This window comes from Oncorhynchus tshawytscha, linkage group LG33 (assembly GCF_018296145.1).
Source record: "Oncorhynchus tshawytscha isolate Ot180627B linkage group LG33, Otsh_v2.0, whole genome shotgun sequence".
NCBI classification, from domain to species: Eukaryota; Metazoa; Chordata; class Actinopteri; order Salmoniformes; family Salmonidae; genus Oncorhynchus; species Oncorhynchus tshawytscha.
In genome coordinates, this window is record NC_056461.1 from 20,665,187 (window position 1) to 20,688,558 (window position 23,372).

At 44.4% G+C, this 23,372-nt stretch overlaps 1 protein-coding gene across 4 annotated transcripts in view; it reads left to right on the top strand.

Annotated features, from left to right (window-relative positions):
• Nucleotides 1–23,372, top strand: part of LOC112230510 (ankyrin-1-like) — an 84,294-nt gene that overhangs the window by 55,507 nt on the left and 5,415 nt on the right. For 2 of the 4 annotated variants that reach the window (XM_042311370.1, XM_042311373.1), the window contains exons 16-38: nucleotides 173–274; nucleotides 440–637; nucleotides 965–1,063; nucleotides 1,365–1,463; nucleotides 1,903–2,001; nucleotides 2,202–2,294; nucleotides 2,451–2,523; nucleotides 2,716–2,736; nucleotides 3,860–3,983; nucleotides 4,123–4,186; nucleotides 4,288–4,400; nucleotides 4,829–5,053; nucleotides 5,293–5,447; nucleotides 5,629–5,840; nucleotides 6,750–6,954; nucleotides 7,897–7,993; nucleotides 8,278–8,506; nucleotides 8,661–8,789; nucleotides 9,976–10,095; nucleotides 15,269–15,353; nucleotides 17,657–17,731; nucleotides 19,598–19,729; nucleotides 19,841–19,996. In XM_042311370.1, the coding sequence (XP_042167304.1) occupies nucleotides 173–274; nucleotides 440–637; nucleotides 965–1,063; nucleotides 1,365–1,463; nucleotides 1,903–2,001; nucleotides 2,202–2,294; nucleotides 2,451–2,523; nucleotides 2,716–2,736; nucleotides 3,860–3,983; nucleotides 4,123–4,186; nucleotides 4,288–4,400; nucleotides 4,829–5,053; nucleotides 5,293–5,447; nucleotides 5,629–5,840; nucleotides 6,750–6,954; nucleotides 7,897–7,993; nucleotides 8,278–8,506; nucleotides 8,661–8,789; nucleotides 9,976–10,095; nucleotides 15,269–15,353; nucleotides 17,657–17,731; nucleotides 19,598–19,729; nucleotides 19,841–19,996 (2,905 nt within the window). The remainder of the gene's footprint in view (nucleotides 1–172; nucleotides 275–439; nucleotides 638–964; nucleotides 1,064–1,364; nucleotides 1,464–1,902; nucleotides 2,002–2,201; nucleotides 2,295–2,450; nucleotides 2,524–2,715; nucleotides 2,737–3,859; nucleotides 3,984–4,122; nucleotides 4,187–4,287; nucleotides 4,401–4,828; nucleotides 5,054–5,292; nucleotides 5,448–5,628; nucleotides 5,841–6,749; nucleotides 6,955–7,896; nucleotides 7,994–8,277; nucleotides 8,507–8,660; nucleotides 8,790–9,975; nucleotides 10,096–15,268; nucleotides 15,354–17,656; nucleotides 17,732–19,597; nucleotides 19,730–19,840; nucleotides 19,997–23,372) is intronic. The other 2 variants (XM_042311371.1, XM_042311372.1) reach the window with 2 other exon arrangements.

Consider the following 23,372-nt stretch of genomic DNA (forward strand, 5'->3'; position numbering starts at 1 on the left):
CAAATAAACCTTGTATTCTAAGTACTGACCGTCATTTATCACAGCCCAAAAGGAATCCACATGTCCCACCATTTTAGACATCATTTTTTATTTTAAACATGCGCCCACAAAGGCAGAATGATATTCTGTGGTTTAGATAGCTAGTGACAGTAAGTGTGTGTGTGTGTCCAAGCAGAACGGCCTGACTCCTCTACACGTGGCCGTCCATCACAACAACCTGGACGTGGTCAAGCTGCTGGTCAGCAAGGGAGGCAACGCACACAGCACTGCCCGGGTAAGAGGAACGATGTAACACACACGCCGCTCACACATAGCGATACTAGTATATCCCCCTTCCAGGTTCATTGGTAACTAGTGTACACTATGATGAATACGACCCACCAATTGATGATCCAGTGTATTACACCCAACCCTGCTGACTCCCTGTGTCTGTCTCTAGAACGGCTACACTCCTCTGCACATTGCAGCCAAGCAGAACCAGATGGAGGCGGCCAGCTGCCTGCTGCAGTATGGAGCCTCTGCCAACGCGGAGTCCCTCCAGGGGGTCACACCCCTCCATCTGGCCTCACAGGAGGGCCAGCCAGACATGGTGGCCCTGCTCATCTCCAAGCAGGCCAACGTCAACCTGGGGAACAAGGTAGTGGACTGGAGAGAGGAACAATACATCTCAGGAGGGTTTGAGGCAAGCGTTCAGGGATAGCTAGTTGAGTTGTACAGGGTTTGAGGCAAGCTTTCAGGGATAGCTAGGTAAGTTGTACAGGTTTTGATAGACCCATGGTAAGATAAAGTGTTGAGGGCTACAGGGCAAGATGTTTCAATCACTGGGTCAAACCGGTAACCGGAATTACCTACTAGTATGCGTGTTTTGACGGTGCACTGTGACTTAGACGGACTCAGAGCTGGTTAGTGAACAGACTGACCAGCAGCCTACTGTATTCCTCCTGTTCCCCCCCGTGTCTCTCAGAATGGACTGACCCCTCTGCACCTGGTGGCCCAGGAAGGTCACGTAGGGATAGCAGACACCCTGGTCAAACAGGGGGCATCAGTCTACGCAGCCTCACGGGTAAGACATGCTGCATGATGTCAACCACAAACCTCAGAATACAGTGTACAAAACAGAAATGTGTAATGTACACTTTTCTGTTATATTCAGTAGAGTGGGTTTCAGTATTATCAGTACGATGCACCACATGCTATGACGACATGCCATTTCCAATACTTTCATACAGCATCCACACTCTCTCAAATTTCAATAATATTTTACTGGCAGGACTGTTCAAGGTACAACAGAGCCACCAAGCTGTTTATAATGAGGCCACTGAAACATAGCCAACCTCCTCCCCCCCTCTCCATCTCTCTTTCAGATGGGCTACACAGCGCTTCATGTGGCCTGTCACTATGGCAACATCAAGATGGTGAAGTTTCTCCTGCAGCAGCAGGCTCATGTGAACAGCAAGACCAGAGTGAGAAGCTGCCGCTGCTACTCTCCTCCTTACACGTGGCCTCTATTAGTGTGGCTCTGCCCTGTCTCACGTCACCGCCGCCTTCAGGCTGCTGTCACATCACTCCCATTACATTAGTTTGGACATGGAATTTCTATTGAATAATGGCATGTCAATGTCAGCAGTCTTGGTAAGAGGGTTGCATTTACCTGAACACCTTTTTCCCCTCTCTCTCTCTCTCTCTCTCTCTCTCACTCTGTCTCTGTCTCTCTCTCTGTCTCTCTCTCACTCTGTCTCTGTCTCTCTCTCTCTCTCTCTCTCTCTCTCACTCTGTCGCTCTCTCTGTCTCTGTCTATCTCTCTCACTCTGTCTCTCTCACTCTGTCTCTCTCTCTCTCACTCTGTCTCTCACTGTCTCTGTCTGTCTCTGTCTCTCTCTCTCTCTCCACCCCGCTCTCTAGGTGGGCTATACTCCCCTGCACCAGGCTGCCCAGCAGGGCCATACTGACATAGTCACCCTGCTGCTCAAACACGGAGCCCAGCCCAACGAGATCACCACCGTAAGCACATCCTTCTTCCTCTCGCCTCATCCTTCCAGTACACCCTTCTCCTCTAGTTCTGCTCTTCGCTTACTCTCTTCTCTTCACCTGTTCTTTATCTGTTTGCTTTCCTCGACTCATTTCTTCCCTCACGCTTACATCTACAGCCTTCGTCTGGCGTCTGATCTGTGTATCTCCTGTCTGTCTCTGTTCTCTGGTAGAATGGAACCTCTCCTCTGGGCATTGCCAAACGACTTGGTTACATCTCTGTCATTGATGTGCTGAAGTTGGTCACCGAGGAGGCCGTTTCCGTGGTGAGCAGCAGTTTTGGTTCACATGGATACTAGTATATTTGTGTGTGGTGTGAAACTCTGAGCTACAGCACAGTATCATGTTGACTGGAATGACATATTTGAGCATGTCAGTAGATATCACTCATTTCTCTCTCCTTCTCTTGACGTTTTTCACAGATCACCACAGAGAAACATCGGATGAGTTTCCCTGAGACAGTAGATGAGATATTGGATGTTTCAGAGGATGAGGGTAGGTTGGGGCACTCGAGACATGTTCATTGTTAGCGTTTAAGTCTTTCTGTAAAAAATAGTACTACTGCCTGTCCTGTGTTTTGGTTGTGATAGTCAGCCCAGGTCCAGTGTCATGGAAGAGGACTGAAGTCTATCTCTGTTTGAACCTAGATGACGAGCCTAAACAATGCCTTTTCCATTTGTTTTTTAGGCGTCGCAGCGCTAACGTTAGGTAGGACTGTGTCTTTACCTCTGCTTTGTCCGGTCGTTTGGTGGCTCGTAAAATTGCGCCTCCATTGCAAGGACTTTCTCATTCTCTAATCCCTATCAATCTCCCTTTATAACCGTCTCTCTACATCCACCCAGTAGCTCTCTCTCTCTCTCTCTCTCTCTCTCTCTCTCTCTCTCTCTCTCTCTCTCTCTCTCTCTCTCTCTCTCTCTCTCTCTCTCTCTCTCTCTCTGCGCTCAATGTGAACGACCATGTCAGTGTTTCATTGGCATGTGATGTGGCCATGACATTTTCCGATACCAGTGTTAACAACACCTGTCCATGGACTCGTCATTGACAGGCCTACATCAGAATTTAGAAAGTAGAAATACTGTAGAGCAAGAGAAAAATAGAACAGAAAATGTTCTGCCACTGAGGGATCCAGTCCTGCGGTGCTTAATTGATCAACAGACTAATTACACAGATACAACTCCAGCTGAGAAGCACTCAGGGATCAGTGCAAACACAGTGACTGTGTACACCCATATGTAACTGCTTGTAGTTATAATAACCTTTTCCAGTAACCAAGGCATTCTCTCCCATACGGAACTCTCTAACGGTCATGCTCATTATGCTGTAACCAGGTGCCATGCTATGTACCATGCAGTGTGTGTTCTATTCTGTGTTGTCAATCATACTGTTTTTTCCCATTGGTCTCCATTGGTTGTTGTCAGTTTGACTCCATTTCGATCCAAAACCGCTTGGGGATGTGACTATATATGGTAATGGTAGGTGGAAAATGGAACAGTCTAGACCATGTGTCAAACTCATTCTACGGAGGGCTGATTGTCTGCGGGTTTTCACTCGTCCCTTGGACTCGATTGAGGAATTAAGGTCACTGATTGGTGAGGAAGTCTCCTCACATGGTTGCCTGGGTCTTAACTGAAAGGAAAAGCCAAAAAACAGCAGGCACTAGACCCTCCATGGAATGAGTTTGACACCCCTGGTCTAGACCTATCAAGTAATTTTTCTCTTTTCTTTCTCTCTTTCTCTCTCCGTTCTGCGCCTTTTTGTTTTTGTTCCCTCTCTCTCTCTCTCTCTCTCTCTCTCTCTCTCCATTCCTCTGTCGTCTCTCTGTGCTCTGCAGGTGATGAGTTGCTGGGGATGGATGGTGCTCGCTACCTGAAGCTTGACGACCTCAAGGACCAGGATGATGATTTCCTGTCCCCTAAGAAGACCCTGAGAGACTTTGAGGGCGGCCTGGGCACCACGTAAGTGACAGCGCCAGGGTCGAACTGAACACTTTGTGTGTCAGAGTCCAGTCATCTGAGGATAATGTGAGGGAAATGATTTTCCACCACGTTACTCTTTGGCCCACTCACTTTTTTCTCTTTCTTTTTGTTGGCGCAGGCCCTACTCTCCTGCAATTCCCAGAATCCCATGCGTGTCCCCTGAAACTGTCCTGCTTGAGGGGGTAAGGTTAAAGGATTTATTCATTTATCTCATCAAATGCAATTGTCAATGCTGATGATTAGATTGTGCTCTCTCTTTCTTCCTCTCCCTCTCCCTCCACAGCACACCCCTGTCCCCTTGCCTAAGGAGTATGATGAGGACTCTCTGATCCCCAGCAGTCCTGCTACAGAGACCTCCGACAATGTTAGCCCAGTGGCCAGCCCCATACACACAGGGTCAGTTTACTACCTCCACAACCCTGTTCCTGGAGAGCTACCCTCCTGAAGGTTTTTCGCTCCAACCCCAGTTGTAACTAACCTGGTTCAGCTTATCAACCAGCTAATTATTACAATCAGGTGAGCTAGATTAGGATTGGAGTGAAAACCTACAGGACGGTAGTTCTCCAGGAACAGGGTTGGAGAGCCCTGCTCTACAATGCTTACGCACTGCAATACCTACACAACCTATTAAACACAATGCCAACACATTACATAATGAATCGGCAGCTTATTTCCTATTTCTTCCATTCAGTGTGATTACAGTTCTTTAACGAGGTCACTATGACCGTTCGTGATTGAATTTGACCAGGATGAACTTGAGTTGAGCACGGTTGGATAGTTATTCTCTCAATAATTAATGGTGGTTCTCATTGGTTGCCGGTCAGGTTCCTGGTCAGTTTCATGGTGGATGCCCGGGGGGGCTCCATGCGTGGCAGCAGACACCACGGGCTGCGTGTCATCATCCCCCCTCGGACCTGTGCTGCCCCCACCCGCATCACCTGTCGTCTGGTCAAACCCCAGAAACTCAACACCCCACCCCCGCTGGTAGAGGGAGAGGGCCTGGCCAGCCGTATCATCTCCCTGGGGCCCTCCAGTATGCAGTTCCTAGGGTGAGTACGGGCGTGCGCCCGCTTGCGTGCGTGCTTGCATGTGTGTGCCTGTATCTCTGTATGTCTGCTTGTTTGTCAACCTGTATTTGGGCAGTGAGGACCTTGCATTTCTCTTATTACCCAGTGGCAGTGATAGTGGTGATTGTAACAGTGTAGGAGCAATCGTACAGTAATCGTAATAGATTCCAATAGTAACAGCATGTATAGCATTCTGATGTAGAGTGGTAATATCTCTATAGGCCAGTGATAGTGGAGATTCCCCACTTCGCTTCTCTGGGTCGAGGGGACCGGGAGCTGGTGGTTCTGCGCAGTGAGAACGGCTCTGTCTGGAAGGAGCATCGCAATCGCTATGGCGACGAGGTGCTGGAGACCATTTTGAATGGCATGGATGAAGGTCAGTGTAACGATGATAAATGTCACCCCTCTACAGTAGAGCCGTGTTTATGGCGTAATCCTCGTATGTAAGCGACAGTATATCATTTTAGTGTAACAATGATGTTATACACACAAAAATATATGTAACTCATTAACATAATCCTTACCCCTTTCTCTCTGCCGCCCCTCTCCTTCCTCAGACCTGGAGAGTCACGAGGACTTGGAGAAGAAGAGAATCCGCCGCATCATCTCCACGGACTTCCCCCTCTACTTCGCTGTGGTGTCCCGCGTCCAGCAGGAGAGCGACCTGATTGGCCCAGAGGGCGGTCAGCTGGCCAGCATGCTGGTCCCTCATGTCCAAGCCATCTTCCCTGAGACAGCGGTCACCAAGAAAGTTCGACTGGGGCTGCAGGTGAGGAAGAGGAGAAGGACGAGGACGAGAGGGGGAGATGCCTGCAGAGCGATGCCTTACCTTACCTACTGGGTTATGTAAATAGAAAGGCCGTTTTTCATGTTGGCTCCCTAGGAGTGAATAGACTATGTCATGCTTTCTGCACTGCTCTTCCAAAGACCTAGGGCTGTATTCAATCAACTTTGATTGAATGGGACATTTTGTCAGGTAGCTGCTCTGTTCAGCTCACTCAATCAGTGCTGTCTGCCCTGCCAATCATGCAAGTTTGTCACCGCAGCAACAATGGAGCTGGCTAATGCATAACACTGACTACATCATATAGTAACTGGCAGTCAGGAGTGCTGACTACCTCCATATATTTTTCCACGACCAAAGATTGTGTTGTTTTACTTCTTACTGCGTCCATTTGTCCCTTATCTCCTCATTATAATTTTGTGTCTGTTGTCCTTTGATTTCGATGTTTTGTGTACTGTATTTGTGATATAGAATTTTTGCATGTATGAATGTGTTTGCTTTGTTTCACTATCGTCTTTTTTAGTTTTTCCTTTCTCCAGACTTTCATCATACTTCAGTTCCCTGAGCTAAATGAACTGATATTCAAATGCGCATGTCACTTGGTTTGTTTTTACGTGTATGATTGTTTATCCATCTGTTAGATGTATGTTCAGGTAGGCCTATGTATTATGTTGTAACAACATGTTTTTTTTGTCTTAATAATAGTTTGTTGACTATGTTCCAGAGGGCGAGTAATGTGAGAAAAAGTTTTGTGTTTTCTGTTTTATTTTTACCTTACGTTATTGTTCTTATTTTTGTCTCCCCTTTTAATACATCACTTGTCCTTTCTTCTCTCTATCCCTTTCTCTTTTCTTTCACTCTTTCTCATCTCCCGTCTTTCCTCTCCCTCTTCAGGCTCAGCCTATCCCAGACGAGCTTCTGACTCGACAGCTTGGTAACCAAGCGACCTTCAGCCCAGTGGTCACGGTCGAACCACGACGACGCAAGTTCCACCGGCCAATAGGATTACGCATCCCGCTGCCCCCGTCTTGGAGGGAGAGTTCACGTGACGCTGGGGAGGGGGACACCACCAGCCTGCGCCTCCTCTGCAGTGTCATTGGTACGGGCATGCATGGAGTTTACTTTATGTCCTTGACATCTGGTTCATGGCAAATAGCATTAATTGTCAACATAAGTGAGTGTTAGGACAGGGGTGAAGGGGACAGAACTAGTGCTGAAAGCTCCACACAGTAGTGGGTAAACCGGTAGTACAGAAGGGGGCTAATCACACACCCCTGGGGTGTTCAGGATCAGCGTTGCGGAGGTGTTGTTCCCAACCCTCACCGGCCTCGACCGGAGCATGTGAAGCAGTGAAATTATTACTAGTATGATCATTTTTTAATTATGCCCAGATCATGAGGCCACTTAATGATGTGAGGCCTGAGGCAACTGCCTAATGGTAAGTCAGCCACTGTGTGTAATTTAGCCTATTAAACACAAAAATTATGTTTCAAGTGAGAATTAATACCGAAAAATACAAGAAATTATTGCCTACACCCAAATGTTTTTGAGCAAGAAAGTAGTGTGTAGTTCCAGTTGGTAGCTACATCACTACATGGCTAAAAAGTAATTAACTACTGAAATCACTACTTAGATTTGAATTTAGTTCAACTACCACCAAGCTACTGCAAAATGTAGTTACATTTCTAGTTGAACTACATATAGTTCACTACTCCCCAACACTGATTCCTCTTGCCCAAGTGGGATACCACAGTGTGTAGTGCAATGGCTACTCATTGTCTGTGTATTTGTTGGGGCGTTATGTCAATTGTAGGGGGTCTACGGTGTCTGGTAAGGTGAAGGTGATATGGCCCTGGACTAGCCTCTCAAAGCACTTCATTTTGACTGACGTGAGTGCTACGGGGACGATAGCATCACGTGCCCAGACAATCTTGAATGAAAGAGAGTTGGGAAAAGTAACAGGCCACTGAGGAGAAAGACAGAGATTGAGAAAGTGGAAGTGTATAAAAAAAGAGAGATGAAACAGCCCCTTGTCTCCCAGGTGGAACAGCACCAGCCCAGTGGGAGGACATCACTGGCACCACCAAGCTGATGTACACCAACAACTGCGCCAACTTCACCACCAATGTCTCTGCAAGGTGAGTCCTAATTCACACCCTCCTTTAGATGTTATACAAAATGTATGAGGAAGAACACCAGTATACTAATTTACCCTGTGCATAATAACCATTTGCAACCTCATTATGTGCCAAACCATATTGAGTTCCATCCGCTTACACTATGCTACAGTCTTTAATCCATTAACTGTACACTTCGACACATAAAACAGATGCACACACACAAACAGCCACCATCTCTATCGACTATCCCTCAACCTTCTCTGTGCGTCATCTCTCCCCTTCTCCTCTCCTCCTCTCCCCAGGTTCTGGCTGGCAGACTGCCCACGCACAGCCGAGGTGGTGACCTTTGCCAACCTGCTGTACCGGGAGCTGATGGCCGTGCCCTACATGGCCAAGTTTGTAATATTTGCCAAAATGAACGAGGCGCGCGAGGGCCGCCTACGCTGCTACTGCATGACCGACGACAAGATGGACAAAACCCTGGAGCTGCACGAGAACTTCAGCGAGGTGGCCCGGAGCAGGGATATAGAGGTCAGCAGGGGTCAGGGGGCGAGGGGTTTAGTGTGTGTTTCAGTAGGTTCTACTGTCTTTAAATATGTTCACATAACTCAGACATTTGTGTGAATAATCCATGGAAGTCAATGGAGGATTTTTTTCTCTCGTGAATCTCTGTCGCCCCCCTCAGGTGATGGAGGGCATGCCGCTGCACCTGGAGTGCTCTGGGAACCTGGTGCCTGTGAGGAAGGCCACTCAGCAGCCACGCAGCTTCAGCTTCCAAGCCTTCAGAGATAACAGACTGCCCGTCTCTGTCAAGGTCTGTCTCCCTCTCATTGTCTATCTCTATTTTTGCACTGAATTATGATTCAGTCGATTTAATTGAAGTGTCAGTCTGTCAAACTGTCTGTTGGTGTATTTGACATGTTATTCAGGCAGGTTTTGCGTTGAATTGACAGTCGGTCAGTCGACAGTCGTTTGGTCTTTTCGATCCGGTCTACATGTTTGTGTGTCTGACTGACTATCGGTGTTTCTGATATGTCGGTGTGTGTCTGTCATTTTCTTTCAGACATGTTTGTGTGTCCATCTATCTGTCCGTCTATCTCTTTAACTTTATATATGTTCATTACAATTGTTGTGTATCTTCTCCCATCTCTATCACTCCCATCTCTCCATCTGTTTCAAATCTTGCCATTTTATTTTTTGTATATCTGTTCAGCCTGTCTTTCTATCTTCCTTAACCTGTGTGCATACCTGAGTTGCAGACAACACTTCTCTTTCACAGACCACCTGTCTATCTGTCTGTGTGTGTGTCTGTCTATACATCTTGTCTGCCTAACCATATGTATATGTCTGTTTGTCTACCCATATCTGTCTGTGTTTTCTGTCTGTCTGTGTGGCTTTTGAGTGTGTGTGACGTGCGCTTCCATCTTAGTCAGTCTCAGACGAGTGCCTTGTGAAGTATTTTCCATCGTGGTGTACCTGCCGACTCTACCTAGCTGTAACTGTGTGCATGTCCTTTAGCTCTTTCACCTTCTTGCCTGCCTGCCAATCTTGTGGCCTGCCTGTCTGTATGTCTGTCTCACTGTCTCTCTTTCTCTCTCTCACGGTCACTCTGTTACTGTCTGATCTGACAGACGCCCAGGTAATTGTGCAGGTAAATCTCTCTCTCTCTCTCTCGCCTGCCTATGGACTGCTTCCATCTCTTCCCTCTGTGTTTCTGCTCGACAGACCACCACTCTGCAGGTTATCTAATTCAACTCTTTTCTCTCTTCTTCTTCTTCCCTCTCTCTCTTTTTCATTACATTTCACCCTATCCTCTTTGTCCTTCATATATGTTCTGCTTACCTCTTCTTACCTTTGTCATTCTCGCGTGTCTCTCTTCCTCGAGTCCACCTCTTCTGGTCTTCCTGTTCCTCTTTTTCGTCTGTCTTTCTCTTTCTTTCCCTTGTATCTCCTCTCTCTCGCTCTCTCTCTCTCTCTCTCTCTCTCTCTGTGTCTATCAGGTCAGAGACAGCAATAAGGAAGCCTCTGGGTTCCTTTCTTTCCTGCGGAAGTCTACCAAGTATGAGGATGCACAGCACGTGCTGTGTAACCTCAACATCACCATGCCTCCCTGTGTCAAGGTACACACTCATGAATGCACACACACAAACACACACGCACACACACTCCAACTCACTCTCTCACGTTCCGAACTCCCACATAGTGAAACCATATTTTGACATGTATTAAATTTAGAGTTCACATGTTTACACCACCTTTTCACATGTGAGGAGAATAACATGTTTTCACCTCACATGTGAATTGCAATTTTACATGTGAAATTTGCTGTTTCACATGTTAAAACGTGTCACTTTCTTTTCCTTTGTTTTGTCTTTATTTAGTATGGTCAGGGCGTGAGTTGGGGTGGGCAGTGTGTGTTTTTCTATGTTGGGGTTTTGAGTTCAGCCTAGTATGCTTCTCAATCAGAGGCAGGTGTCGTTAGTTGTCTCTGATTGAGAATCATACTTAGGTAGCCTGGGTTTCACTTTTGAGTTGTGGGCGTTTGTTTCCGTGTGAGTGTTTGTTGCCACACGGTACTGTTTCGGTTTCGTTCGTTTCACGTTTATTGTTTTGTAGTGTTCAGTTTATGCCTTTAAATAAACGTTATGGACACTTACAACGCTGCGCATTTGTCCTCCGATCCTTCTCGCTCAGAAGAAGAGGAGGAGGAGAAGAGGAGGAAGAATGACGTTACAAAACGTTAATGTGAAAATCAGATATGCATTTTCACAAAATAGAACTTTTGGAATTTGCAGGTTCACATGTAATAAACCTGTGAAAATCTCACTTTCACACGTGGAATTGCATTTTCACATGTGAAAAACATTCACGTGAAAATCACATTTGCTTTTCGCATGTAAGAAATGTTACATTCCCCAGCTAGAAAACCCAAAATGTCACTCAAACAGAAGGGGGAACTAACAAAGCGTCACTGACCAACCAAAACAAAACATGTGGGGTTTTAGGAGAGGTTCTGACAGACACAAGTCTACTGAAAGTTAACTAGCAACAACAACTGGAACCTAAAAGATTACCCACCATGAGCGGTCATTAAATATGCTTCAAAGTAATAAATACTTCAAAGTATTTTTATTTAAGTTGTTTTTTGGGGTATCTGTACTTTACTATTTATATTTTTGGACAACTTTTACTTTTTCTTCACTACATTCCTAAATATTTTTTTTTACTCAATACGTTTTCCCTATCACCCAAAAGTACTCGGGACAGGAAAATGGTCCAATTCACACACTTATCAAGAGAACATCCCTGGTCATCTCTTCTGCCTCTGATTTGTCAGACTCACTAAACACAAGGGATTAGTTTGTAAACTATGTTTGAGTGTTGGTGTGCCCCTGGCAAATTAAAAACCACTAAATTGGTGCCATCTGGTATGCTTAATTTAAGGAATTAGAAATTATTTAAACTTTTACTATTACAATTGATATTTAAGTATATTTTTGTAAATACATTTACTTTTTATAATGTATGTTTAAAACCAAATACTCAAGTAGTATTCTACTGGGTGACTTTTCAATTTTGCTTGAGTCATTTTCTATTAAGGTATCTTTACTTTTACTCAAGTATGACAATTGGGTACTTTCTCCACCTCTGAAGAAGAAGCAAACAACAGGAAAACCCACACCAAACTCAAAGACAGAAGAAAACCAATAAGTGGATCCAAATGAAAGCAGGGAAGATCAGACTAAGGATTGCTTGTCTAGACCTCAAAATGGGGCACGCCAACTAAAGGTGTTAACCCTCTGTATCTATCAAGACCGCTGGAGCACTGGGCCAGCCACTCTTAAATAGCACCTGGGCTAGTACAGGTGAAACGCCTTCCCATTAACGAGATGGCAACCATCACAGGTGTAACACATACTGACTAACAAGGTGACACCAATCAGTGCGCCCCACATGCTAACGAGCTATACGTGCTAAAGTCCAACCTCAAAGGATAAATGGAAAAACTAATACTCCACATTTACTGATATCAAATTTGCAGTTTCACATGTAAGAAAACTCCACATTTACTCCAATGTATGTAAACAAGGTAAATGTAAATAAACGCTGTATAGCCTAAAATGTCATTTTGATATCATGGATGGATGGTCAGCCCTTGCATCCATAACATAGTATATGGATTTGAGATTGGTTGCATTTCACCAGCCCATTCCCTCACCTTTTTACCAAAACTGTGGCTGGGAAACACTGTGTTAATGATTCAGTTAAGGCAATGTTTCCCAAACTCAGGACCACAAGGGGTGCTCCTTTTGTTTTTTTGTCCTAACACTACACAGCTGATTCAAATAATCAAACCTTGATGATTAGTTGATTATTTGAATCAGCTGTGTAGTGCTAGGGCAAAAACACAAAAAAACACAAATGTACACAGAGTTTGGGAAACACGGAATTAACTATTTCCGCTTTAAACACCTTTAATAGGGCAATAGTGTTATTATATGGTGAAATCCTCTAGTGAATGAGTTACTTGGTGCCATTTATATCAAGCAAAACTTCTGAAGTTGAGAACAAAATTCTTACTATTGCAAACAAAAATAATGATATTGAAAGCAAAACATAAATCCAAAAGTATTGATATAAAAAATAAATATTGCAAGGAAATAATTTATAAATGCGAGAGCAAATTGCAAATGGACGCAATTAAATGGAACATGTCCCTCTTTCCTGCAATTTTGTTTGGTTATGTTAGCCCGGCCTTTGCTTTCGCAGCCTTTTTTTATTACAGTTGCTCGTTTTGGCACATTCATTCCAGAAACATAGCACCCTGCATCCCACTGCTGTTTTGCCTCTGAAGCTAAGCAAGGTTGGTCCTGGTTGTTTTGTATGGGTAGGACTACCAAGGTACAGAAAAATTACAAAATGAGACGACATAAACCAGTGGTTCTCAATCCTCTCCTCTGAGAGCCCCTAGCCGGTTCATGTATTTGATCTATTTCAGAACACCTGGTTCAACTTGTCAACTAATCATCAAGCCCTTGACTAGGTGAATCAGGTGAACTAGTTCAGGGCTAAAACAACATTGTGAAACATCTGGGGGTCCCCAAGGAGAGGTTGGAGAACCACTGACCTAAACCGGAACAACCATCTCAGTAATGGGTGCAATAAGTCTGACTGCTAACAGATTGGATTTTTTTAGAAAAATGTATGTTATTTATCTTTGTGTAGCATAAAATCTACCTCCAAAAAGCATGCAGGAAAATATGATAAATATATGGTTTTTGAGAGTGTGTGATTATTGTACCTTTTTATATTCTGAATATTGGGTACAAAATTATACCATTATACTAGATTATCTGCAACATGTACCCTAAAAGGCACCAAACAATACCATTTGAAATCATATGTGTTCCTCTGAAGGTATTTTATATTTTTGTACCACCTAGGAACAATGCAATATACCCTGACCATACCCCTTTTTCTAAGAGTGTAAAGTCATTCATTTTATGGAAATTATGAATGGGGTGTTTTTATGCTTTATTGTTGCTGTTGATTGATTGGTTCTCAGTCAACAAAGGGTGTTGCAATATCTCCTGGGAAGCTCTGTCTGCATCCTTCTCAGCTGATGCATGATCAGTTGAACTTTGAAGGCTTAAAAAAGACCAACATTAAATACAGACTGTAAAAGATACCGTATCTAAAAAGAGACTAGTCAGACTATTGATTGGCGGTTCAAAAGCAAAGATGAACTGAATATTTTTATGTCCCATTGCTAATTCAAGCAAAATAATTGATCTCAAATACAGTTTTGTTTCCACTAAGACAGTACAATGTAATAGTCACAAAAGCAGCACAAGAAACCACATGCAAACATTTCCTTAGACAACCTTGGGAGAAATGCATGTACACTGAACAAAAATAAAAATGCAACATGCAACAATTTCTAAGATTTAACTGAGTTATAGTTTGCATAAGGAAATCAGTTAATTGAAATCAATAGATTTCACATGACTGGGGATACAGATGTGCATCTGTTGGTCATAATTCCTTTAAACAAAAAGGTAGGGGCGTGGATCAGAAAAGCACTCCGTATCTGGTGTGACCACCATTTGCCTCATGCAGCACAACACAACACTCCTTCGCATAGAGTTGATTAGGCTGTTGATTGTGGCCTGTGGATTGTGGCCACTTCTCTTCAATGGCTATGCGAAGTTGCTGGATATTGGCGGGAACTGGAACACGCTGTCTTACACGTTGATCCAGAGCGTCCCAAACATGCTCAATGGGTGACATGTCTGGTGAGCATGCAGGCCATGGAAGAACTGGGACATTTTCAGCTTCCAGGAATTGTGTACAGATCCCTGCAACATGGGGCCGTGCATTATCATGCTGAAACATGAGGTGGTGAATGAATGGGACGACAATGGACCTCAGGATCTTGTCATGGTATCTCTGAATTCAAATTGCCATCGGGGAAAAATGCAATTGTGTTCGTTGTCCGTAGCTTATACCTGCCCATACCATAACCCCACGGCCAACATGGGGTATGAAGCCAGACTACAGACAGGGCAAGACCCTGGTGAGGACCACGAGCACGCATATGATCTTCCCTGAGAAGGTTCCTGACAGTTTGTGCAGAAATTCTTTGGTTGTGCAAACCCACAGTTTCCTCAACTGTCCGGATGGCTGGTCTTAGACATCCCGCAGGTGAAGCTGGATTGTGGCGGTCCAGGGCTGGTGTGGTTACATGTGATCTGCGGTTGTGAGGCTGGTTGGACGTGCCGCCAAATTCTCTAAAACAACATTGGACGCGGCTTATGGTAGAGAAAGGAACATTCAATTCTCTGGTAACCGCTCTGGTGTACATTCCTGCAGTCAACATGCCAATAGCATGCTCTCTCAAAACTTGAGACATCTGTGGCATTGTGTGACAAAACTACACCTTTTAGAGTGGCCTTGTATTGTCCCCAGCACAAGGTGCACCTGTGTAATGATCATGCTGTTTAATCAGCTTCTTGGTATGCCACACCTGTCAGTTGGATTATCTTGTCAAAGGCGAAATGCTCAATACCAGAGATGTAAACAAATTTCAGCACAACATTTCTGAGAAATAAGCTTTTTGTGCGTATGGAAATTTTCTTGGATCTTTTATTTCAGCTCATGAAACATGGGACCAACACTGCATGTTGCGTTAACATTTCATATTTTTGTTCAGTATTTGTCATAGATAGCAGTACCCATATCTAGTAAGTGATGTGTTTTTTTTTGTTACTGTGTCCATTGTGTGTGGTCCAGGTTGTTGGGAGTGAGGAACGGAGGCGAACTCTGACCCCGTTGGCCCTGAGGGAACGCTACAATGCGCTGAACGAGCCCGGTCTGGGTAAGTCTTGTCATGCCTTTTCAGAAGCCCTCTCCCTAATATACAGAAGGAGACAGGGCTTGAATGTTTCACCCCTACTCCCCTGCTTCCCAATCTATTACGCATGAGCCTTGGATGCGACACAGTGCTCTACTGAGCCCCATAATACACAGCAGTGCGATGATGGCACCATATTGGTTATGTGCCAAAGATTAGCTAATACCTACACATCCAAACAGCTCTATGGACTTAATCCCTTCCAGAGTCCTGGTAACATTAGTACTGAATTACCTGTTATGGTTTGCATGGCGCTGGTGCTGGTTGCTCCACTGCGAGTCCTGTTAGCATGGCGGATATTTAGCATTTAGCTTAGTGCTGGGAATGGGCAGGTCCTTGCAGTGGAGCCAGACAGAGGAGCCCTCTGATTGGCCCATGGTAGATGAGCCAAGATGGGAAGGAGTGCTCATTGGTTACATGGTGAAGATGAGAGCTGGGCCTTTTCTGTCTATCTGAGCACGGCGCTGCTACCTTGCACCTCAGTTCTCTATGGTTATGTTGTTCTAACAGAAGGGACTGGTGTCTGAATGAATTTCTTCTCTACCTACCTCTAACCTACCCTGCTAACGCATAAGGATTGTATGTGTAAAAACACAATACTCTGTGGGTAATACATATTCCCTTCAACAGACTAGTGCTTTTTGTCAAGGTAAGTTTGCTATTATCTCTTTTAATAGCAACTGATTTTAGTGGGTTTGATATATTGGATAATGTCCTGTATTGAGTAACTTGAACTGTACTGTTTGCACCCCTTACACAGTGTCAGTCGTGTAGTTGTGATTGAGTCCTACATTTAACGCTTACACAGTGCTCAGTCGTGTAGTTGTGATTGAGTCCTACATTTAACGCTTACACAGTGCTCAGTCGTGTAGTTGTGATTGAGTCCTACATTTAACCCTTACACAGTGTTCAGTCGTGTAGTTGTGATTGAGTCCTACATTTAACCCTTACACAGTGTTCAGTCGTGTAGTTGTGATTGAGTCCTACATTTAACCCTTACACAGTGCTCAGTCGTGTAGTTGTGATTGAGTCCTACATTTAACCCTTACACAGTGTTCAGTCGTGTAGTTGTGATTGAGTCCTACATTTAACCCTTACACAGTGCTCAGTCGTGTAGTTGTGATTGAGTCCTACATTTAACCCTTACACAGTGCTCAGTCGTGTAGTTGTGATTGAGTCCTACATTTAACCCTTACACAGTGCTCAGTCGTCCTACATTTAACCCTTACACAGTGTAGTCGTGTGATTGAGTCCTACATTTAACCCTTACACAGTGCTCAGTGCTCCCTTACACAGTGCTCAGTCGTGTAGTTGTGATTGAGTCCTACATTTAACCCTTACACAGTGCTCAGTCGTGTAGTTGTGATTGAGTCCTACATTTAACCCTTACACAGTGCTCAGTCGTGTAGTTGTGATTGAGTCCTACATTTAACCCTTACACAGTGCTCAGTCGTGTAGTTGTGATTGAGTCCTACATTTAACCCTTACACAGTGCTCAGTGATTGAGTCCTACATTTAACCCTTACACAGTGCTCAGTCGTACAACCCTTACACAGTGTCAGTTGTGATTGAGATTGAGTCCTACATTTAACCCTTACACAGTGCTCAGTCGTGTAGTTGTGATTGAGTCCTACATTTAACCCTTACACAGTGTTCAGTCGTGTAGTTGTGATTGAGTCCTACATTTAACCCTTACACAGTGCTCAGTCGTGTAGTTGTGATTGAGTCCTACATTTAACCCTTACACAGTGCTCAGTCGTGTAGTTGTGATTGAGTCCTACATTTAACCCTTACACAGTGCTCAGTCGTGTAGTTGTGATTGAGTCCTACATTTAACCCTTACACAGTGCTCAGTCGTGTAGTTGTGATTGAGTCCTACATTTAACCCTTACACAGTGTTCAGTCGTGTAGTTGTGATTGAGTCCTACATTTAACCCTTACACAGTGCTCAGTCGTGTAGTTGTGATTGAGTCCTACATTTAACCCTTACACAGTGCTCAGTCGTGTAGTTGTGATTGAGTCCTACATTTAACCCTTACACAGTGCTCAGTCGTGTAGTTGTGATTGAGTCCTACATTTAACCCTTACACAGTGTTCAGTCGTGTAGTTGTGATTGAGTCCTACATTTAACCCTTACACAGTGCTCAGTCGTGTAGTTGTGATTGAGTCCTACATTTAACCCTTACACAGTGCTCAGTCGTGTAGTTGTGATTGAGTCCTACATTTAAAGTAGATTTAAAGTTCTGAAGTTATCTTTTTTTCCTCAGCTACAGTGAATGTCATGGAGAGGACCGAGCTCAAGATCTCCCTAATATCCGAACAGCTGGGATTGAGCTGGGCAGGTCAGTGCTCCTGTACAGGGCTGTTACTCCCATGTGGCTCAGTTGGTAGAGAGCATGCCACTTCCAATGCCAGGGTTGAGGGTTTGATTCCCACGGGGGACCATTATGAAAAAGTATGAAAATGTATCCACTCACTACTGTAAGTTGCTTTGGAAAAGAGCCTCGGCTAAATTACTCAAATGTAATAATGTACAGTGGGGTAAAAAAGTATTTAGTCAGCCACCAATTGTGCAAGTTCTCCCACTTAAAAAGATGAGAGAGGCCTGTAATTTTCATCATAGGTACACTTCAACTATGACAGACAAAATGAGGAAGAAAATCCAGAAAATCACATTGTAGGATTTTTAATGAATTTATTTGCAAATTATGGTGGAAAATAAGTATTTGGTCACCTACAAACAAGCAAGATTTCTGGCTCTCACAGACCTGTAACTTCTTCTTTAAGAGGCTCCTCTGTCCTCCACTCGTTACCTGTATTAATGGCACCTGTTTGAACTTGTTATCAGTATAAAAGACACCTGTCCACAACCTCAAACAGTCACACTCCAAACTCCACTATGGCCAAGATCAATGAGCTGTCAAAGGACACCAGAATCAAAATTGTAGGCCTGCACCAGGCTGGGAAGACTGAATCTGCAATAGGTAAGCAGCTTGGTTTGAAGAAATCAACTGTGGGAGCAATTATTAGGAAATGGAAGACATACAAGACCACTGATAATCTCCCTCGATCTGGGGCTCCACGCAAGATCTCACCCTGTGGGGTCAAAATGATCACAAGAACGGTGAGCAAAAATCCCAGAAACATACGGGGGAACCTAGTGAATGACCTGCAGAGTTCTGGGACCAAAGTAACAAAGCCTACCATCAGTAAAACACTACGCCGCCAGGGACTCAAATCCTACAGTGCCAGACATGTCCCCCTGCTTAAGCCAGTACATGTCCAGGCCCGTCTGAAGTTTGCTAGAGAGCATTTGGATGATCCAGAAGAAGATTGGGAGAATGTGATATGGTCAGATGAAACCAAAATAGAACTTCTTGGTAAAAACTCAACTCGTCATGTTTGGAGGACAAAGAATGCTGAGTTGCAGCCAAAGAACACCATACCTACTGTGAAGCACGGGGGTGGAAACATCATGCTTTGGGGCTGTTTTTCTGCAAAGGGACCAGGACGACTGATCCGTGTAAAGGAAAGAATGAATGGGACCATGTATCGTGAGATTTTGAGTGAAAACCTCCTTCCATCAGCAAGGGCATTGAAGATGAAACGTGGCTGGGTCTTTCAGCATGACAATGATCCCAAACACACCGCCCGGGCAACGAGTGGCTTCGTAAGAAGCATTTCAAGGTCCTGGAGTGGCCTAGCCAGTCTCCAGATCTCAACCCCATAGAAAATCTTTGGAGGGAGTTGAAAGTCCGTGTTGCCCAGCAACAGCCCCAAAACATCACTGCTCTAGAGGAGATCTGCATGGAGGAATGGGCCAAAATACCAGCAACAGTGTGTGAAAACCTTGTGAAGACTTACAGAAAACGTTTGACCTCTGTCATTGCCAACAAAGGGTATTTAACAAAGTATTGAGAAACTTTTGTTATTGACCAAATACTTATTTTCCACCATAATTTGCAAATAAATTAATAAAAAATCCTACAATGTGATTTTCTGGATTTTTTTTCTAAATTTGTCTGTCATGGTTGAAGTGTACTACCTATGATGAAAATTACAGGCCTCTCATCTTTTTAAGTGGGAGAACTTGCACAATTGGTGGCTGACTAAATACTTTTTTGCCCCACTGTATATAGTCTACTATATGTGGTAAGATAAACTTAGTTACGTATTTGATATACTGAATACAATTTTCTCTCTCTCAGAGTTGGCACGGGAGCTGCATTTTGGTGTGGATGACATTAACAGAATCAGGGTGGAGAATCCTAACTCCCTCCTGGACCAGAGTTCAGCCCTGCTCAATCTGTGGGTTGGCCGGGAGGGCAAGAGGGCCAAGAGTGAGTGTCTGTCTGTCTGTCTGTCTGTGTTACTACAGTCCCCCACCTCTTCATTCCTTAACTTATTTTCCGACCCCTCTCTCTCCTCTCCTTCCTCTTTCCTTCTGTCAGTGGAGAGTATATATGTAGCTTTGAAGAACATTGACCGTTCAGACATTGTGAGTTCCGTGGAGGGCCAGCCACAGACAGGGGCCGGGGCCTCAGAGGAGGGGGCCTGCAGACTGGTTGACCACGACTCCACCCTGCTCTCCCCCAGTGTTATCAATGGTAAGAGACACATACAGAGAGGTGTGCGCGTACACACACACACACACACACACATACACACAGGGGCGCAACTTTGGTTTTAGAAATGGGGGGTTTATGGGGGGGTTTATCCCACCAATCAATGGAATCAATAGTATGTATATACCACAATTGCCCCTAGTAATGAAAGGGGTTGAAACAAGATCAATGAAAAGGCACTTACTCTTCCCAAGTGTATGGGTAACACAGACGGAACCATATCTCTGTTGCTCTACAAGAGATCACCGGCACAGGTCATCCACAAGTTATTAGGCATCCAATTTTCAGAAGGGGTAAGTGGTAATTGGGCTGCATGGTTGATTGCTGCGGATGATTCTCAAGGGATTTTGATTAGGGTCTGAGAAATGATGCCATTTCCATCATAACCCAGTGATATGTCAGCATGTAAGCATTTCCTTACTGCATTTTGCTGACAGACATCGTTTCAGTTTTACTGTTCTGACACCTCATGCTTTAGACCTGAACATAATGGTCTCACATGACATTATACTTGAAGACAGATGTTTTTTGAATTTGCACAGTCCTATACATTGAGTTAATGAGGATAGGCTAAAATATACATCTTAACTGTGTTTGGGTTTAAGCCTGGTATATGGATGAGTTGGATATGCGTGGATGTGTGTGTGTGTGTGTGTGTGTGTGTCTGGGATGAACACTCCCCTCCTAAGTGGCACTAGTACACAGTTTGTGTGCTCTGAGCCTCCATACCTTGTTCCTTTGTTACCCCCTCTGTCTCTCCTAGATCTATCCCCCTCTCGCTCTTTCTCTCTGTGTCTGTGACATGTCATCTCTGCTGCCCAGCCGCCTTCCTCCTCACAGCTCTTCCTCTTCGACCTCTGACCTCATATCGACCTCATGTTGACCTCCTGGGCCTCTCCTCTCTCCTGTCATCTTATTTTCCCGCGTTCCCGTGTTCAGTCCAGCGGGAGCCTCACCTCCTCTCTCGAAGTAGCTCTGTGTCAATGCATGTGCATGCTGCCTGCCTCGCTGTACCTCTCTGTGGCTCGCATCAGGGAAAGTGTCTTCCTCTAGGTCTGGGAGGGTCAGTGTTGATGGCGGGTGGGGTGGAAGGGTATCCAAATAAAGGCATTGCTGTCCAAATAAAGGTTTGCTGTTTTGGTATAAGAACTGTGTATTTGCATGGCATGCTTTCTCTATGACTATTTCTCTATGTGTATTTTACTTTCTCTTGTTTCCCTGTTTTGTCAAACTTGTTTTAAATGCAGTATTAACACCTTCAATCTCAGTCGTTTTCTGTTAACTCTATGGTGTTGGTTGTATGCTAGGGTGAAACCCATGGTTGACTGCACAGCACATAATGTTCTCAAAATAATGTAGCTGGGACATGACAGCTTTGTCCTTAAGACAACGTTGTCATAATGTTACCGATACATTGTTAGAATGTTATGTGCTCGCTGGTGTGTTCTGCGGTGTGGTGGAGTGTGTGAGTCTGGGCTTGTGTGTGTTCCCATGTACAGTGACCCTGTGAACTGTGGGTGTGGTGGAGTGTGTCTCAGTTTGTTTGCGTGTGTGTTGTACATAAGTAGATAGTGTGTGTGTGTGTGTGTGTGTGTGTGTGTGTGTGTGTGTGTGTGTGTGTTTGCAGATGTACAATCTATGTAGATTTGCTGTGCTTCACTATGTGTTTTGCAGCGTAAGTGTCTTTAAATTGGGAGGTACATTAAGGACTAACCAAGATAAACCATCATCACTCAGACTCACTTCTCCATCATCCACCTCAGTCAAAGTGCATCTCTACCCCTCGTTATCCTCACCTCTACCGTCTCTATACTGTACCATCTCTATACCATCCCAGAAACACACACACAGACTGACACACTTTTACAGTTATACTATTGTCCGTAGGCATAAACACTGAAAGAAATGAAGCCACACTTCATTCAATATTCCATTGTCCGTGAACACTTGAGTTCCTTCTTCACCTTTATTACCACCTACAACACAGACAGGCTCTCAAAATAGAGATATACAAAGGTGAGACAGTGGAAGGCTTTTTAAAGTTCGACTCAGTGAACTGACGTTGCCACGAGCAGCACCGCAGATAGTGAGATGAGTGAGATGCAAGGCTTGGCTCTCGCACAGTCACACACGGTATCTGCGCATGTGCACGCTTCGCTTCACTCTGTTACAGCGTGGGAGCCAGGGGACCAACACAGCCGAGAAGCTGAGCCTATGCCATATCGCTTAGTCTACCTTAAAGATAGACATAACAGAGAAAGACACGCATGATGATGGGAGATGGACGGACAGACTGGTGGACAGACAGACAGTCAGGAACTTACAAGCAGATATGCAGGCTCTATTTACAGCTATGCCTAGAATTAGAAATGCACATAAAAGCATAGATCAATAGATCCAATTTCACAACATAAACCTGTTTTTGGTAGTAATATCGTGTGTGTGTGTGTGTGTGTGTGCGTGTGTGTGTGTTGAATTTGTGTGTCCTGTTAGAGTATGTAATGTGTGTGCGCTTGTGCATATGTTTGAGTTGAGTGCAAGTGCAAGCAACTTCCAATTTTCTCAGCAGAATTGGCAGCCTCCTGACCCCTCTCACTTGTGATCTGGTTTGGAACGATAATGGGATTTGTATCCTGATATCTCAATGATAATAGTATCACGATAATCCGTTTTTATCACGATAATAGACATTGAAAGGACACTTTATCAGACAATAAATCCTTTTTGAGGAAAGTGGATGGGTTTTTAATCTAAATGTTGTTGCCAACAGCCAATTTAGAGCAGTTGAAAATTATATTGCGATAACATGGACATAATGAAATTCAATATCGTAGGTTTCGTTGAACACATTTATCATGGTAAATTGGTAGTATTGATTATCGTGCCAACCCAACTGACACCAAACACCCCACTCTCTTCCTATCTTGGATGACATTTTCAACCTTCTAACACTACCCCTTTCCCACAGACAATGGACAAGACTCCATTTCCAACACCCTATTCCCTAACATAACACATGCTGCTCTTAGGGGAATGTAAAACTGCTTCCTTTCCACACATTCTCTCCAACAGAACCACTGATGGATCACCAATAGATCAGTGGTCATCAAAATCAGTGTTTTTCATGGAAAGTCAGACAATGCAAAACTAAACCCTGGGAGAGTGACTAGATGTTTTCACTACTACCGATTCCAAGAAGGTGCCAGTGAGTGTGTGTGCCTCCTTGGAACTGGAAGTAGTGAAACCAAATCCAGTCACTTTCTCTTTCCCAGCATATTTTGACACTGGATAGAGCCGCTCTGTTTCCTGCAGAGAAACAGTCCCACTACACCCACATCCCTGTCTAACCCTCCCCTAA